Here is a 19654-nt window from a genome sequence, read left to right as displayed (position 1 = left end):
TGAACAGCTGTCTTCTCTAAACACTGCTAAATTGTCTTTCCTTACACACAGCACTACAAGACATCCCATTCCTGGTGAGGAAAAGCATCATTTTTGACAAAGTAAACTTAGCACTGCCTATGAAAATACGCAGTGAGGACAACATGTAACAACAGAACTTCAGGCTTTAGCACATCCTGGCAGGGTGCCTGAGTGCTTGCTTTGCAGGCTGTTACTGTCAGACTTACAGGAATAATTGTTAGGCCTGAAAGTGTAACCAGAAGACTGCCAACATCAAAGTTAGTCATCAAAGCGCCTCATTTGACCTGCATATAATCTAATCACTTGAGTGGGTACTCGCCGCCAGGTCAACAGCAGCTTGTAGCCCCAACTCTCTCTGAGCTTGCCGCTTTGACGCAACTGCCTGGCGAGTGTGGGACTGCCGCCGCCTGAGATCCTTTGATTAGAGTGCTGGGTTGTGCCCCACTGCTAACGAGCAGCTCTTTTACTCCAAGGCCCATTCTCCTGTGCATCACTCACGGTTTCCCGCGGGGGGAAATCCCCTTGTCAAGCATCGCTACCATCAAGAGTGATGAAACTGTCAGAGTGCAGACATGACGTGTGGGATGAAAAAATGGGGGAGCATTCAACACTCTTAAGTCACAAACTTATTTCGCTATTAAAACTGTTCAGTAGAACTGTGGCTGCTTTGTGCAACGGGCCCCCTCTGAACACATAGAGGCCTATACAGAAGACAAAGACTTGATTGAGCAGTGAGCCCAGTCTGGCCTTTAAAGCCTCGCCGCATTGGGCTTGACCTACAACCCCCAAGCCCACGGCATCGGCCCAGCACCACCCGAGCCATTTAGAGAGGGCATGAGGAAGAGCCGGAATCTTTAAGAACAAGGCCCAAACCACACTGCCTCTGCAACCCTATCAAAAATCTTTAATAACTAATAAAAATGTTTTCCTTTGCGCTGGCTTTTCCTCTTTCACATCTCCATCTCTTTCTAAATGTTTCTCTCTCCCTTAGGGTAATATATTTATATCCCAGCTGCTTCTTTCTTAGCTTAATTAGTATAGACAAGACCTGTGATACTTAAACCTTTTGCTGGTGACCAGCCAAACAACTCTGTCTCCAAGTCCAATCATTGACCTTTGGGGAAGTCTTGAGAATAACTTCTGACTTCACTATTAAGCTTGCCCTGTTGTGCTCTCCCACGGCTTGCAATGTCCGCATCAAAAACCACTATTGTGTATTTAAAAAATCCCTTTTTTATGCTCATGGTGTACTCGTTATGTGAAACAGCTGGTTCATATCATTGGGATGAGCCATCTGCATGAGGTTGAAATTACAAAAAGCTATTTTTCAAATTAAATTAAAGTGCTGACTGTCTAAAGAGATGAACACTGTGTGTAATTCAAACATATCTTTACAACAATGTTTTCAGCTGGAAATCCCATAAAGTGCTGTCACTCGAGTGTGACAAACTGATGAACAGTATTACTGGATGGAACAATCCCATCAGCTGGCATAAGAAAACACTGGGAGACGCCTGCAAGACACTTGGAAAAAGAGACTCGCTAGACTTGAACAGTGCATGCCCATGTTGAGTCTTCCTTGGAATGTTATCTGAGTGTGTTTGGAAATGAGAGTGCATAACTGAGTGGAGCAGGTGACAGGAGAGTGTGCCAAAGACAAGAGAGGAGAGAAACCGTAACATGAAAATGAAAGAGGTGCTTGAGGACTTACTGTAGTTTGGTTCAACTGGGCTCTGTATGTTCCCCAGATATGAAGAGTCCAACCAGTGTGCTATGGCAAGCAATGGGGGAAGAGGAGCAAAGAGCAAGAGACAGGGGGAAGAGACGCGGTGCGGACGTCGACGGGGCACAAAGGTCAAGGATCAAACAAGAAAAGCGACACAACGTACAGGAAGAAGGATCAAGTTAGCCAGGCAGGTGCAGAGAGGTTAAAGGTTCAGGAAAGTTAGACAGGAAATGATTGGAAGCAAGGAGAGAAAATAGAAAGTGACAATCAGACAGAAAATTACTGTAAGAGTTGTCTTAAAAAAAACAAGAAATCAGAAAAAGTCTCTATCAGTGAAATAAACCTGTAATGAAATGAAAGTACACTTTTCATCGCAATTTTATGAGAAGCTCAAAATGTCAGCATCAATTTGCTGTTATCAGCTGTGCCACTAATCATTACCATCCACATGCTGTGGAAAGTCATGCATAATGGGACAATGGATCCTGTGGTTTTTGTTGACTAATGAGTCCAAGCAGTATCTGTCTGGAAACACACAAGGAAGTCTGTTTGCATGACAGCATCAAGGAGTAAAGGTCAGAGGGCATCTCTTTAGAAATGACTCATCTTCACTCCAGCAGAACAAAGAGGATATCCTATGAACCAAACACACACTTCCACACACTGCTCTTCACATTTCTGCTGTCCGACGCACTCATCCACCCTTGGGCTTTGCAGCAATGAAGGGAGGAGCTGCTTCCTGTTTTCCCTCCTAAATGGAAAGAACTGAGTACCATTATAACTTTTTTTTACCAAAAGTTAAGCCTTCTGCACTGGCATGGGCAACAATGACCATGTTCTTTTTTGTGGTGGCTCTTTCATTCTTCCACTGCTTTGGATGCAGTTACGCTGTGGGGCATGCTCTGAAATGTCAACTGAGGAGGCCGCTTGGTTGCTCTGAAACACGGAGGGGTTTTATGAGAGGGAGAGGCTGATTTTATAACACAAGTTTCCTGTGTATCTGTTCACTGCCTTTCATTGAAAAGGGGTACTATGTATTGTGTGTATTATGTATGTGTATGTATTGTGAATAAAAACAGATTTGAAATGTTTTTTAATTTTTATCCTTTACACTAGAACTGTGCTGACAAGACAGATTTTCGCACTCCAGTCCAGATTCGGTATTGGTCCACTCCAGAAACCTTGACAGACAGCAGTAAACAACAGCTCCTTCATAATCAAGTGAGTGTGTTGGATCCAGCTGTTTTACAGCTGCACATACAAAAAACATATGGCTTTGGATACAACATTACTGTACTTGTGGCATGTCTTTCAGAGGAGAGAAGATTTAGAAAATGGTTGGTGTAAAGTCTTGCTTTAGATTGACTGGGGCTGCTCCTGCCTGGTGCTACAATCAGGTGAACAGCAGATAAAGCAATATAATAAATTCATATTACAAACTAGGCTAAACTATTTGAAGTCTACAAAGACCAGTCAGGTTGACACAAAACGTGCCCTACCCAAACCATATGATGTCTCCCCAAAAGAACAGTGACCCAGACTAATTTAAGCTAGTGAAATGTCCGCTACTTCAAAGGCTGCAGATAAGATGGGATCCTTGTCCGAGTCAGAATGGGAGAGAGAGACAGAGATAAGGGAGTAACAACTGCATTACTACTCCCTACTCTTTTATGTGCTGATCGGACCATGATTACTGACTGAAACAAAGTCACAGTCAGTATAAAAGAGCATGAACAGACAGAAACTCTTACCTAGAAATTAAGAGTGACATTGAAAGAAAGCACTTGTACTGAATGTATTATCCAACAGAAGAAAAATAGTTAACAGTTTGACTAATCTCAGGAGAGGTATTATCTGATGTGGACAGTCTCTAGTGTTCAACCAGGAAGCCACTGATCAACTGTGGAGCTTTATCCAAATAAACTCTCAGATCTGGGGAAAACCACAGGACAACTAATATACCTTGCCAATAACCACAAGCCCTAATTCAGTATTTGTTTTGTAACACAACAAACTGTTTCTTTCTCCAATTTAAGTTTTCTCTTGTGTTGCAGCGTATATCATCATGAAGGTCACCAAAAAAAACAGATGTATCAGTTACAAGTCTGCCCTTGACACTACTGTGAGGAAAAAGGGATTGTTCAAACAGCCGCACACGCTCTGTTTCAGTGGAACCCACAACATCGCTTTCCTAAAGAAGAATAGCACAAGCCACTTCTCCAAGGCAACGCATTTGTTATTGGTACAACAGAGTGTAGCTTCATGGGGCTAGGTGCAGCAATAAGGCTCAAGTCAGACCAATCATCAGTAGCATTCGAGTATAGTCGCACTGATAATTTGGTTTGAAAATGGAGGCTTTATCAGTGACTGATAATTAATACGAAGGTTAATGGAGCATTGTGCAAGAACTGAGACGACTCTTCAACTGTCAAATTCATACTATAACTATACATAAAAAATAGGAGGGAGCATATTAAATATCGGGTCATAACTGCTGCTAAGCAGGCAACAGAACCGGGCTCAACAGCCTCTCGGTGAACTGGGACCGAACACTGCCTCCAAGACCCTCTGATTATAATGTGTTTCTCCTGTACTTTAGGCTCAGTATGTGTGTGACCACCTTGAGAGCCCCCGGCAGTGAAACAACAAAGACCTCACCAAAATAACTGCAGCTGCCAGCACTCGTCCATCTACCCGAGGGTATATGACACACAGGGACACACACATAGAGGCAGTGCCACTGCAAACGCACATCTCACAAACTGCCCATGAAAGCGGCAGAAATACAAACTGGGTGGGCTGGTTGCAACCTGTCCACTGCCCTGGCCAAACTGACAGACAGGCTACATTACCCTGATGTATTGTTCACTTATGCTGCAACATCTGCTCTCCTCTAGAGATAACAGATGAATATGAACCTGGATTGTGTTTTTTCAGCAGGCACCCACCAGCAACTGATGTGATTAGAAGTAAAAACCAGCTGAGGCTACACAAGAAAGCAGTATCCTGTTTTTGAGTTAGCCTTTACTCGAGTCCCAGTGGATCAAGGACAGCTGACCCTCAAGTTTAAGCAAAACGTCCCTCAACACATATCTTCATCCTTCCCTTGAATCAGCTGAGAAACTCTAGGCTATGTGTTTAATCTCTCACAGCAGAGCAAATGTAGTTTATGGCACTACAATGCATATGACCACAATTAGAACATTCAAACGTTAAAACATTTCAAGTGTAAATTTCTGTAAAATGAGCTAGAGTAGTCTAGAGCAGTGACTCCCAAACCTTTCTAAACCACAGCAATGCTTTATAGGAATATTTTTATCAATGCTGCAAAGGGTGTTACATTACTATGACAACAAGGAACCAAGCTATCATGCTGATAGCTCCAATGTAACTATATAGTTAACAGAAGTTTTAAATAGGTGATTTTGAGACGTGTTGCTTATTACTTCTGTTTTCTATGTTTGAAAACTATCACAAAATATGGCTGCCTCATTTTCTCAGTGAAGCATTAAATAACGGAGAATAGAATAAACAATAAGATGAACAAATCTTGCGGCACACCTCGCCGCTCTTCAGGGGGCTATGGCACCCTCTTTGGGAACCACTAGTCTAGAGTTATGTATTCTCAAGCTTTTCATCCAAAATTATCCCTGGGAAGAATTTAACCCCAGTAAACCTTCACCAACCACCGCCGCCATTACTAAGTGGAAACGTTAACTTTTGTTTCTAAACAAAGTGGCCAATATCCTCAGTGGAATGGGAATTTCTGTAATGGAGCAGAAATCTCTTCAGAGATCTGAGGATGTAGGTCAGGACAAGACGTTAGCAGGACATGGGTTGCAACTTTCATATCTCCGGAGAAGATTGCAGACTATGATTAGGGGAGACAAAGAACAACAGTGGACAAAAGAGGTCCAAAATAGCCTCATCTCAACAACAGTTTCGGCTCCAGATGTTTTTGCACAGCTTCAATGTATGAGGCTGAGACATCAGGAAATGGGAATTCCGAAACCATCGGCAAATTGTACACACATAACAGGATACAAGGCATAATGGGGGCAATTGTGGCACCTACGTCTACTTTGAAGTGGAGGGGGAAGGAAGGCAGAGGCTTGGGTGAACAGTCTGGGCAGCCAACAGGACAGAGACACTCAGAAAAGTATTCAGCATTCAGCACGGGAAAATGAATTTCCTTCCCATTGCTGTCGTGCTCAGATATATAAATGGAAATAGCCTGCTTACTCCAATCACAGCATGATCACACTGAGCAGAATGCAAATGTTTCGCCACCTTTGAGATAAGATAATATATAAAAGAAAGTACTGCATAAGCTCAATTCAACCTGTTTAATTGCCACATTAAAGCAACACTGACCTTTATGTGGTTAGAGAAGCCAGGACATTTATGGAAACAGAAGCAATAAACCAAAGTAATGGGGGGGGTTGTAAGCTCATGTCGCACCACAAATTTTGTAAGCACATTAACAGGAATTATTTTGCAAACGTGCTGTCAGCAAAGCACAAACTGGCTTTGTATTCTTTCAAATTCTTTTTGTACATTTAGATGTTTCAAACTGTCTCTGACCCACCAGGAGAAACACACACTTCATGAGGTTGATATCAAACTTTCAACTGCTTAACATATCTTCAAAGCAGCATGTGCAAAAAAATATACACTTTCTCACAACTATGCCTTAATCAATCAATCCATATTAACTAACTTCACTAAAAACTGACTTAACCTTCAGTTAAACCTTACTAGCCTAATCGTCACAATCACATGCTGTCAACACCTTACACAATAATGTTAACTGTGTTACTTTTTACACTGCTGCCCTGTTGCTGCTATAACAAATTTCCCTATTGTGGGATTAATAAAGGATTTTTGAACTGAACTGAATTAAAAGCTCATCTTCAGCAAGGCCTCACAGCATGCTATTTCTGTAAGTGAGGCACAAGAAGCTATATGCCACAGCTCTGATGTCAGCTTTCAATGCCGCTACCAAAACAATTGTTCTGGCATGATGTAATCAGCTCCACCAACCTGTTGAGTGCCAGCATCTGGAAACAAGGACAAACTAAGAAGCAGCAGCTACTACCAGGCCATCGTCTTTAATAAGAAGGGAAATGATTTGACCTGCCAGGATATTAACATTTATCTGCTTTGGTAAATGAATTTCCTGCAAGAATATGTATGATAATGTAAAGAAAAATAAACTTCTTAAAAATACATAGTCAAGAGAGCTGCACCAAATGGAGGAAGGACTTTGTTAAACATGTTGTCAAGTAATACGCTGGATTTATAGTTGAGGGGTTACAATGGAGCTGCAGCGACCCAGCCACGGCCACAAAGTAAATTGTAGTAAAGAAAGTTAGTTGGGAAACATAATTAAAGGAAGAAAGCAAGCAAGCAAGACCCTATCATGTACAACACACTCATGTGTTGTGGAGGCACCATTAATGGGTGAACTCTGACGCTGAATTATAAATTAAAACAAGTACCATAGGCATCAGTGGGACTTACACATAAATACAGCTATAGTTGAGTATCAGCATTGGTCTATCCAACTATTATCAGTTGATACTCTTAAAGCATCTTTGGTAGAAAAGGCCAAGTAGCATGGAAACATATCCAGTGAAAAAGTCAATTGACATTAACTGCTAGTTGTTATACTGTCAGGACATGTCAAGACCTCTAGAGACGGCAAAAAAACAAGAAAAATGGCCCAAGAATAGAAGTGGAACAAACAGGCATGACAGAGTTAGACCCATCATATAAAGTTTAATACATTATTTAAATATTTTTCCCCTGCTACTGTGCTGTGATTTCTGGGAAGATAAATTCTCTTCAAGTCTACAAAAAATAAGGGGGGCTGGAAAATGTGCAGTGGTGAATGGAACAGAGATGCTCTGCTGAAGCTTTTATTGTTCATCATGCTTTCATGTATCTCACTGTGTTGTCACCTCTGCCGCCGGTTAAAAGGATGAAAGAGGCAAGGAGATGTTTATGTCTCAAAGACAAAGCTGAAACCGTGTGTTATGACCAGACTCCGGCAAGCTGGCAGGGAGGGAGGAGAGGGTGTAGCAGGATGTGAAGGCATCATCATTCAGGCACAGACAAACATCATACACACACACAAACACACACACACACACATACACACATGCAGCATGCGGTCACTGAAGTCAGAGTCACAGATGGGTGAGCTTTAGAGGGCTGAGTGATCTAAAACACATAAACAAAATCTGTATAATAATAATAATAATAATAATAATAATAATAATGATAATAATCTTCATTTACAGACCATGTTACAAAGTGCTTCACAAAGGCAGCTAAATAGACAGTCAAGTTATAAAATCATCAGGGTTTTTAAAAGAAAACAGACCAAACAGTTTGTTGCATAAAAACCCCTACGGTGTAGGAAAAGGCAAGAATGGGAACCTTTTGTAGGAAATGAAAGCCAGTTCAAAGAAAATTAAAACTTAAGTAAAATTATGAAAAGCTCTTCGATGAAAGTACTTACTTGTGCTCTCAGAGACTGGAGGCCATGGTGTGCTTCCATCATCCTCTCCACTGGGTAGGTCTTTGGACACAGAAACAGAAGTACAGGGATATGGTCAATGTCCAGGTTCAAGGCCAGAACAAATCACTTGCTCAGTTCACTTTAGAACATACAATCTGCAGGAGTACCAAATTCCTCTTGACAAGCATAAATCCTGCAAGTTTGTGTTCATATGTAAGATAAAATCACCAACACAAGAATCGTATTACATATCTCTCAGGAATATTCCCTCATTTTCAGTTTTGGGATGGGTTAACAATCTAAGGAATTCATAATGCAAAACATCTCCCATGAATTAAGGGCAGCTCTTGCTGTGGTTTATGTGTGAAGCCCACCTCCTGAAGCTTCATCAGCAACAAAGTCCTCATCGTCATCCAGTAAGCTCTGAGAAACCTGGACATCTTTCTCCGCCTCCAAGTCTTCTGGTAGAGGGACCTCTCCCCATACCTTGGAGGCCCGTGTCACCTGCAGCAAACACAGAGAGATTTATAGTGGTTAAAGTCTCCGCAGATAAAGGTTACACCCAGTGCTATACATGGACCCTGGAAGGGTGGAGGGAAAACAAAAGCTGAGACGGGAAATGGGGCATTGTGATGTGTTTACTTATGCCATTTATTATCTCTTAGAGGCCTTCTCAAGAGTTTGCATGCAAATAGAAGTTCATGACACCAACAGGAACAGAGCTCATTATGGGCTTAAAGTTGTTTCACAGCACAAATGTCCATATGTCCATCATTACTATTTGCTGTTGTATATATTTCTAATTGTAATGGTGGAAGTTGGCAACAGATACTCACAGCTGACTGCAATGACCCACATACGAATATATACGCAAGTACAAGCAAACAATTACACATGCACACACATGCCACAAAACTCAGGGAAAGCCACTGAAGCTGAGATCAGAATGAGTGGATGACACAAATCTGTTAAAGTATACTTTAAACTCTGTTCCCCCTGGCTAAAATATCCAGCATACCACAACTAGTCCTTTATGACGAGCTTTTCCTCCTCTGGAATTAGGAAGCAGTCTATCACGGAAATATTACATCACCTCCAGCAGCAGTAAAAATACCTCAGAGGACAGGTTGCTTCAAAATCTGTGATCATCACATAGTGTGTAACTGAATGATAGGAGTGAAACTGAAAATGCAGTGCCTGGCCATGGGTCACAGTAAGGTAAAATTCATTCAGCTTAAAACTCTGAGCATACCCAGGGCTCAGGCTGGAACTCAGATCTTGTTACTTTTGTGGTACCAACTGAAATGAGAGTTCGTAGCAGGACTAATTAACATTTGGATGAGTCGCTAAATAAATGTTAAGGGATCAACAAAGCAATTAATATTCACCCTGTGGGGTACATGAATGTCTGTACCATGGTAATCCGACTAGCAGATGTCAGGACATTTCACTAAAAAGCACAAATATCAACGTTATTGTGGCGCTAGAGGAAAGGTCCAGGGATTACAAAAGTCATTAGGATATACAGTATCTTCTTGGGACCATGACTGTTTACAAAATGTTCTTTCAATCCATACTACAGTTGTTGAAAAACCAAGGTGATGACCCACTGTATTCCTTACAGTAGAAAAGTGAAATTTTGGGAATGGTACCAAACTTTGATATCGTAGTGGTACTAAAAACTAAAAAACAAAATAAAATAAAACAGAAAGCTAGCCTTAGTGAGGAGTAATGATGTATGAACATCCTAAAGGATTATATGAGTGCTGATTTCTATCACAACATTATCTAATGGCAATCCTTAAACCAAAACCACTCAAAGTCAAATGAATAAAAAGACAGAGCTGCCTCTTCTCACAGTGCACCTGACAGACCCATAAACACTCAATGAGAAGACACAAAGCTCAGCCAGCTGCTCTCATATCTGATCATCTTGATAAAGTCCTCTGTTCCAGCCCAACTGGAGCACAGTGCTCACCATCTCAGCACCCAGACTCCCCAGACTGGCTATAAGTTTAGAAATGACTCTGGCAGGATGCCAACGCTGGCATTTCCAGTTGGCATGGCCCGCCAGTTCGTATTTCTAACAAACTCTGTCATGATAGTTTTCCCATTTAAATGGCTCCAGCTAATAAATAACTAGATATATCCCCACAAATCCTCCCTCCCCTGAATGAACACCCTTACAACAACAATCCCGGGCCATTTTCAAAAGGAAACTGCTGACTAACCAAATTCTTTTCAGTGCTGCCGACCAGCCATCCATTGGTGTGATCACCTCCTGCTTCCCACTCCCTTGGGATGGGGTATCATCTGGATATGCTGGGTGCCATCTGGGTGAAAACCACCACAAATGTACAGAGTAGCATTTTATGGATGCGTCAATATTTGCACATGATCTTAAAACTAACATGTTAAGCTACCCTTGTTTGAAAAAGCTAGCTCGACCTTTACTCTCAGTCTAGGAGTTGAGACATATCTGTTGTAAGTTACCTCTCCCTCGAGATAAAGGTCTTGACCGACTCTGTAATTCTTTGAACTCCACCCTACCCAGAGGACGCCGGCCTTAGAAGCTCTCAGAAGCTCTAGTAACTTTGCAATTTCCAGTGGGACAAATGGCGACTAGGTATATTCTTGAAAAAAGGAGGCACGCACATGTACATGCACATACACAATAGAAATATTGTACACACTTGACACAAAGATGAGCACAAACTTTCCAGCCGAAAGGAATTCCACTTTATTATTTATGAATTACTCTGATCACAATCCATAATGTTTGTCTTATGAGATGAAGTAGTAGTAGCTCTAGAAAGAGAATCAATGGACACTATACAGAAGCCTGCGGACGGGCTTTAAGTTTCCCCAGCTGTTGTTAAGTGGGAGCAAGGGAATCAACTGCTTTTTGGTCTGTGAACAATTAATAAGCAATGGGACAGAAGCAGAACATTCTCAAAAAAGACTGTCGGACTGCCAAGATCCTTTCAAGAGGGCCCTACCTTCAGCTGTCTTTAAATCTTGCAGCTGTAGACATGCCGTCATCTCCACTTCGAAACAAATGTTGGCACCTAAACATGCACATTTATACTGCAATCCCATTTATTTAATTTCACTGGTCATTGACAGCCCATCAGATTTATATGCCTCTTTGTTTCCTGAAATTGATAAGAATCTGATTACAGCCATTAAAAGCTTCCCAATTCTCTACAGCTTTTATTCGTAAGACCATGAGAACAAATGTCTCATAAATGATTTCCAAGATCGGCAGTTTCCATTATCTGTTTTGCCTGTTATCTTATTAGTATATGTTATCTTAGTGGGATAAAACTAAATGAAATGTTTTATCGTGACATTTTAGTATAATAACATCGATACTGAGATAGTGGTTTAGTGACTAATGTGGCATTCACTTTTCCACATTAACCACCCCTATGTACTTCAATACGCTATAACTGGTGCTTATTGAGATTTGTTGAGATAACATGCACAACATCTTAAATATATCGGCATTTCATTTAAAAGGTAAGGCTGACTATGTCTGATATTTGTGTTACTGTTACTGTTAGTCTGTGTCTTTAAACTATAGGATTACCCCATTACCTCTATTTAAATCTTCCCGAAGCCCAGTTGCTCATACTAAAGACATGAATCTTTAAAAGTGGGTCACAAATATATAGTTTAATTTTCTACTTCCTTACTCGGAAATTGTTTATTTTTTTGGGCACTTTTTTTCGCACAGATCTGATGCCCTAGTGAGTATTTGAGGCAGCAGAACAGTATGTTTGATTTACTCAAAATAAACTACAGTTCCTACAATAATTGTAATGACGGAACATGTCTCACAATGCAACAGTATGGTTCATTTATGTGTTTTAATAGTTACTGGACAACAATGGAGCTCTATGGCACGGACGAATAAGCCATAGCAGGCAACACTTGTTAGAAGGATCTATTCATTGTTGGTTTTGGTCTTTTCGTGGGATTTGTTTATAATAACAAAAACACTGAATATCACCAGACTCATCCTTTAAGCCTTTACATCAGAAATGTTAGATTCAGCATTCACAAACATTTTCTTCAGGAAATCAAACCCAGAAGACAAGTAATAATCATGCATCATGGGTTTTGTGAGGGATATGAGAGATACTGTGACTTTGGTAGTTACTTGCTATTCCACTGACAACTTTTCTTGAGTTTCCTGTGATACACCAACAAAGAAGGCTTCCCATATGGGTGTTTTGTGCATCTACATTACACTTGACTGACACAGTAACTTAACCTGTTGGTGAAACTGAGTCAACTTAAAGTGAGTTTAAAGACTGTAGTGTTCTTTGCAGTACAATAAAGAGTACATGATTTGCAGATTAAAACATCCAAAACCACTGGAAAAGTCCTTCAAAATGTACAAATAAATAAATCAAAGTGTCCACAAACACATACCCACACTCTCACGCACACATGCACCAACAGATACCATCCTCCCACACTCCAGCATTCCCATCCTGGTTACATCTCTGTGACAGCCAAAGCCTGTCAGAGGCAGTGTGAGAAGAATTCTTCAGGGGGCTTGATTCGCCCCCTCTACTAATAAACCCACTGATGCAGCTGCAGGACGACCTGTGAGAAAATCTTAAAGGCATAGCTAATGTGCTACAGAAAATAAGAAGCTGGACAAAACTCATACTAGAGAAGAGTCTCATAGGAGCAATGCTCACTCATGAAAATATGTAATAGCGGCAGCAAAGGTTTAGCATTTAAAGCATCTCCTGAGCTCATGCAATTTATGTGCTTTTGTCCCCACCAGAGCGTGTGATAGGTAAACACAGGAAGATGAAAAAGGCAGTACGCTGCATTGATCATTCCAATCAATTGATTCAAGCACCAAGTTGTGGCCTTTCAAACAAGCAGTGCGCAGGCACTCACAGAATACCTTCCCAAGATGAATTCCCAACCTCCTTAACCCTCCATCCCTCTCTAACTATCCTCCCCTCTCTTTTACTCTCTCCCTCTTTAAGGCCAACAATATCTGCTTAGACTTGAAGTAGTGGCATGTACTAAACAGTAATGGAATGTAAACTGCAGAGAGCATTAAGTGGATGAAAGCTTGACACATACTCTTCTCTTTAGGTAGAGTAGGCTGAAAAGAAGGAGCCCGCCAAGCACCACCAGGCACCAAGAAGGACTGAGCTGCAGAACCCCAGCACTGCCTTTACTTGACCCGCTGCTATCTGTGGAGTAGGTGCAGGAGTATTCACAGGGCTGCATCAAATCAGGTCCATTAGAGCACCTTGATAATGTAAAAATAAATGATGTGTGCACATGTACACACAGAGATTTGGATGTCCAAAGGCCAGGATTAAGATGTAAGAATACACCTTAATCCTGGCCTTTGCAAATACAGATAGTTCCCATTGCACAATTTCAAGAAAAATATTGGATTTTACTGAAACCACAACATATCTTACAGCTCTAACACACATACAGTGATCATCACATATGGAGAGTTTTTGTGAAGTGCTTGGCCTTGTGTTGTGAAAGGGTGATGAAAGAGAAGGAGGAAGAAAGATAAGCCCTGGAGAAATGTTTGCAGGTACAGCAAACACAGACATCTCTAACATTTTTGAAAACAAAATTGTGGCAACAGGGCAGCTTTGTATATGTTTGAATGAGAGAGACAGAGTTTCCTATGTGTTTAACCCTTGCTTGTAGTGGTGGGTGAATTGACAAACTGCCACTTCTGACATTAAACCTCTGACTGGGCCGTGCTGCATAAAGGGCCCGATGAGTGACGCCCTTCTGCTCTCTGCAGCCGTTTGACATTTCTACAGGGTTTAATTCAAAGTGATTGGACAGGGAGGAAGTGGAGGGAGGCTCTTCATTCAACAGGCAAACACTCTTTGACAACATGCATGGATTCCATGTGTTCCATGACTAATACTGTGCAACAAACAGTACACAATCAGATTTTCTCGGAAAAGGGGGATAGAAAGGAGGGATGGGGGCCAGGGAGTAAAAGCTGAGGATAAGTCCGCATTTTTGAAGACATGCTTAGAGTTCCTGCCTAGCCATCTTCCCCCCTAGGTCATTCATTCTCTCTCCCACACAGTAATGCCATGCATTTTACAATAAGCTTGGTCTCCCACTGGAATAGGCAGTGGGAAACACACTTTCCTGACACGCATGATTTCTTCTCAGATGCATTCTTCTCTCTTGTCAGTGTCTGGTGCCTACATTATCAACAAAACAGTGATTCGTGTGTAGCGGCTAATCGCTAGCCTCGAGCAATTAACCTCAAGCGGACATGAGAAGCAGCTACAGAGATCTGGTAAACTCCACACCCTCTGATTTTTCTTCATTTACAAACTTTGTAGTCCTCAGCCCCAACCAACACTGACTCGAGTGACATCACTTGAGGCAATGAAGCAGATTTTGTGCAGCCCCTGTGCAGTTTTTTTGTCTGCCCCCTCTCTCCATGTGAGTTGCAACCAGTTTTTAAAAAAAATCACAGTGGAAAGAAAGCAGCGCCTCCAGCTAGTGAGCATCTGCCACACAAATGCACAACTCCTCTACCTTTATAACAACACTCACTGTTCAGAGAGGCATGACAAAATAAGCATAAAGCCTGTACAAACTTGTGTGCTTGGTGAAGCACAGGGCGAGAAAGGTCTACAGAGTGACAATTAAATAAAAAAAGAAAAAAGAAATGCAAATTGCAGTGAGCTTTGTCATTTTTGCTCTGCTGCTGGGATCAAAGGAACAGGAGGGAGAACTAATAAATCCCATGCCGTGTACACACGTGTACAAAAATACTTGCAAGTCAATTTAGCACACATTTCTGTGACTGATTATATTGATGCAATTAACCTTTGTCAGATACCCCACTTAAAACAAAGGCATAAAGTCATTTTAAAGTACCTTCTGTGTGTCATCTCTGTCCTTGTCTGAATCAGCCCAAAATATCCCAATTTGCAAACTTGGGGTGAGTCATGATTTTTGTATTTCAGGCCAAAGGTCACAGCCTGGCGACACAATGACCAGACAGCAAGCTGAGATCGTAAGCGGGCTATGAAACAAGACACCCCGGCCTAACACTAACTGAAATGCTATCTCAGATGGGCTTATTTCAGCCTCAGTGATAGCAGAATCACAAGACTTGGAATTTGTATAAAGAGCAGTAGAGCAAAGCCTCATGAGTCCCTTCATTTAAGTTTCTTTTGTAAATTTAGACATTTGAAAAAATAGTTCATCTGACTGTAAAACTGCCTAAAGTAAGATCTTTTTTTTCCCAGCTGAGCATGGGTCTTCCCAAACTAATATTCTTCAGGGTAATTTACAGTTAGATGAAACTGTTTTTAATAGCTATACTGTATCACATTTTCACTGTGGGTGGGATAATACAGTGTGAACAAATTCCACCCAAACGTTCCAAGGCGTGAAGGCGTAGTTGACACCCTCAGAAGCCCTGTCTTTTCAATGATCACCCCAGCAGGACCCTGCGTCAAAAGACCACCTGCAATCACAGCCACAGCTTGGCCAGTGGTAGAACCGGAAGGCCCCCACCACCAATGAACAAAAGCCGTGAAACTACCCCCTTATTTACACATGCGGGTATTAAGAAATGCACACACACAAATGGGCTGCACACATGAAGACAAACACTGGAAACATACCTAGTTAACAGGCACACAGTTTTCAGCTGTGTCAGCCAGGAATTAACCTATTCTGTTTTAATGGGACTCTGTGGTTTGTGGAACTTTCAATTTACTGCATTGGAGATTTAACTCTTAAAACTGCTGGTGCTCTTATTGAGAAAGTTATCTTTGATATTTTTTCTATGTTTATATTCTAATGAGTAAAAAATATGGCAGTGCTAAGACTTACAGCGAAGACAAAATATATTTTTCAAGTTCAACAGGAAAAATACAACCAAATCCTGGCTCACCTGAACTGCATGTCATATCATAAACACTGTGAGAGTAATTTGCAGGTCTATAAATAGCGTGTGTGTTTCCGGCAACATTTCTGAGAGAGTGACCTGCTGGGAGGAGGAGAATGAGGGGACTGAGGGGACTGAGGGGACTGAGGGGCCAGCTCCAGTTCCCCCAGACGACAGCTGACAGGCGAGGTGCGGAGACTGGTGGCAGCTCAGAGGAGAAGAGCAACTTCGGCTTGGCCAGCCCCGGCCTGTTTATTTATAAGAGAAAGACACTTTGAAAACGCTGCTGTGTCACTTAAGACGTCTGCTTGTCTTTACACTGGAGCGCTCTGAGGGATCAGGCATAACATTAAGCTGACATTGCACTACAGGAACACTTCATATCTATATATATATATATTATATTATATTATATTATATTATATTAGAACAAAATTTAGACATACCCGAATTTGGAATTTGGTATGGAATTTGGTGAATTTGGTACCAAATATCATGGCAATCCATCTAGTAGATGTCGAAACATTTTTTATAAAACCTCTTGGTGGCACCTGAGGAAAAATCTAAATTTTTATTCAATCCATCTATATTTTAATTCAGTCCATCTATATTTCAGTCTGAGCCAACTGACAGACATACCAACATTGCCATTCCTAGAGCAACACCGCTAGTGTGGCCAATCCATCTAGTAGATGTTGAGATATTTCACCTGACAAGTGAAGATTTGACCAGCTAGTTGTCCTCGATGTCAAGTCAGGGGATCACCAAAGTCATTAGGATTCATTCTCTGGACACCATGGGTATCTGTGCCAAATGGCACTGAAGGAAATGTCAGGGGATCACCAAAGTCATTAGGCTGCATCTTCGGGGGGGTGGGGCATGAATGTATGTACAGAATTCCCTGCCAATCCATCCAATTAAAAAATTATAATATTTTAGTCTGGACCAAAGTGGTGGACAAACAGACATTACCATCCCTAGAGCCGCTAACGTGGATAAAATTGTGTGTATATAAAATGCAATTTTCTTACCAGTCTTTTTATTAACATTAACAACAGATTCGGATAGTTCAGCTTTAGAAAGGAAGTAACAGCAGCTGTTTGATGGCTCTGTGATTAAGTTCAGACTTCCCTACACTGGTGGCAGCGGCAGTGTCAGATTTACCCTCTTCTCTTCCTCTCTCGCTCATTCTCGCCTTAGGACCAACTAATCTGACACCACCTGTTGACTTGGCCACACTCGCATTGTCCCACATATTCACAGACCAGAACTAGCTCTTTCAGTCTTTCAACTCACTTCCCCCCTCTGTTTCATACTCGATTAGTTCATGGTTACACTGTGTGGGAAAAGTAGGCTAAGTAAATAAAATCTTATCCAATCTATAAAACCATTTCTGGAACAAACTGGATACTTGGAGTAGCAACATACTGTATGTAAAGCTTTCCACTGAGGTGCAGAAATTAATAATTTACATCTTAACAATAACAGATTTCTCATGAGCTTACTTTGTGATTAGAAAATAGCATAAAGATCCTTTGGCCAGGAGAGAGTGCCCTCCAGGTGTCCTGGCTGGAGGGAATAATTTTATGTTGGTAAAACCACTTTTCACCAGTTCCCAAGGTCATGCTATTTGGGATGGCGATCTCATAATTAACTGGGATTTGCCAGGGTACCATGGTGAAGCTTCTGGAACGCAAAGCACTTCCAACATTTTGAGCTTCTCAAACCTTGGGTCTTTGTTTGGTAACCCAAGATGCACTTTGAGCTTATAAAATCACAACAAACCCTACTGTTAACCGAACAGAACTCTTTGTTGGGCGCCATCTGCACATCAAAGTCTTTGTCCTTTTTTTCCCCCACAACTTTTTCAATAATACTCTCTGTTAGCTCTGCCAAGAGTTTTAAAAAAAGTCCACTGAAGTGATGTGCTGTGGGAACAAAAATCAAAAATATTCTCTCTCAGCTGTTTGTTCCATTAATGTAAACATAATAGGGCTGTAGCAGAAAAGATGGCTATGCTCCTCTCCAGATGTTCTGCGCTGCAGAGCAAACAACACACCGCAATCTGATGTTGACAAAACCATCAAAGGGAGGAGGGAGAGAAGGTATTCTGGGGTTATCATTGTCTTTCAAGAGCCCCCTCCATCCTCCTCATTGGAAATTACCTGATAGCTGTTTTTTGCTAACCTGTGCACCACGGGTACGTGTGAGTAGACAGGAGAACAGAGTAGAAGAAATCCATGGGCAACAGGAAAAAGGTCAGCTTTCATCACAGCCCACACAGACAAGCATAAAAATTTTTCTCTAATCTTTAACATCAATCTCTAATAACGAGATATAAACTGTGAGTATCATGAGCTATCCGCAATTAAGCAAACATATTTACATTACGAAAAGCAATTCACAATGGGTAATGATGGACTCTTTTTTGTCTTCAGGCATTCACTGTTGCTGTAGTGAAAACTTTTTATTCTATTAAAAGTTTGGTGGGTGCTCCTGCTTGCTGATTATGCATTAAGTCATGAATAGAGGTACTGATGTGTCAGATAAAAGAGTGAAGTGAATTATTCTTTCTGTTTAATGTCCATATCAACTGACTCCTACAGTAGATATTTAGGTTATGTACAGTTAGAAATATTCTCACATCCTTTGTCAGTGACAACACAAAGGCAAACTATGAACATTATATTAACTGCAAAGACCTGCAATACTACAGAAGGGACATCTTAAGTACATGTAGACCATCTGTGCCTCAACTGAGGTTACCCCCACTGTACTGGCTCTTCTTTCTCTTGCAGATCAAATTAATTTATTCACAAAAGACATGGGAAAGTACTGTGGCTGAACCCTCATTGAAAGCAGTCACAGTTATGGGTCGTTACAAATAACTATTATGAATGCCCTCAGCTGTTGCCACATAACATACAGTATGTTTTGGCAGAGCAATGCTATAAACCAATTCACCAGCAACAAACACAAAGCCATTTATGTATTTGCCATTTCTGTTTCAAATGCCAGCATATTTTCCAAGTCATCCACGCTTGTTTTGTTCAAGGATGGGAAGAGAACTGGTGAAATTCAGACCCAGAGGCGTGTTTGCCTCAGCAGTTCAACAGCTGCTGGTGTCTTACATCATCATGATACAAAATGCTGCTATCATTTTGATTATGGACAGATGTGCTTGTTAACACTAACTAACATTTCAAAAAGGTAGAAATGTGCGCTCGGTCCACCAATGATTTAATGTAGCAAGATGTCAGCGCAAACGAAGTAAATGAAATGAGGCAGGTGACTTATAGAAATCTATGCCAAGTTCCCATGCATTTAGACAGGAGATCTACAAGGAGAACAGAGGTGGAATTCCAGGAGGAGATAAAAATACTTCAGGAGCTGCGTAGCTGCAGGTGTTATTACACCCCCCCCCCCCCCCCCCCCCCACCCCCCC

The 19654-nt window shown here is 41.4% G+C and overlaps 1 protein-coding gene across 7 annotated transcripts in view; it reads right to left on the bottom strand.

The window, feature by feature from the left end:
* The window catches only part of LOC123975176 (basement membrane-specific heparan sulfate proteoglycan core protein-like), a gene marked incomplete at its 3' end in the record, with an annotated part of 647231 nt that overhangs the window by 622435 nt on the left and 5142 nt on the right, over positions 1 to 19654 (bottom strand). For all 7 annotated transcript variants that reach the window (XM_046056411.1, XM_046056415.1, XM_046056416.1 and 4 more), the window contains 2 exon segments: positions 8274 to 8333; positions 8648 to 8777. In XM_046056411.1, the coding sequence (XP_045912367.1) occupies positions 8274 to 8333; positions 8648 to 8777 (190 nt within the window).

Source organism: Micropterus dolomieu, linkage group LG08, assembly GCF_021292245.1.
Source record: "Micropterus dolomieu isolate WLL.071019.BEF.003 ecotype Adirondacks linkage group LG08, ASM2129224v1, whole genome shotgun sequence".
NCBI classification, from domain to species: domain Eukaryota; kingdom Metazoa; phylum Chordata; class Actinopteri; order Centrarchiformes; family Centrarchidae; genus Micropterus; species Micropterus dolomieu.
The sequence above is the reverse complement of the archived record's forward strand: the minus strand, read 5'-3'. Positions and strand labels throughout refer to the sequence as shown.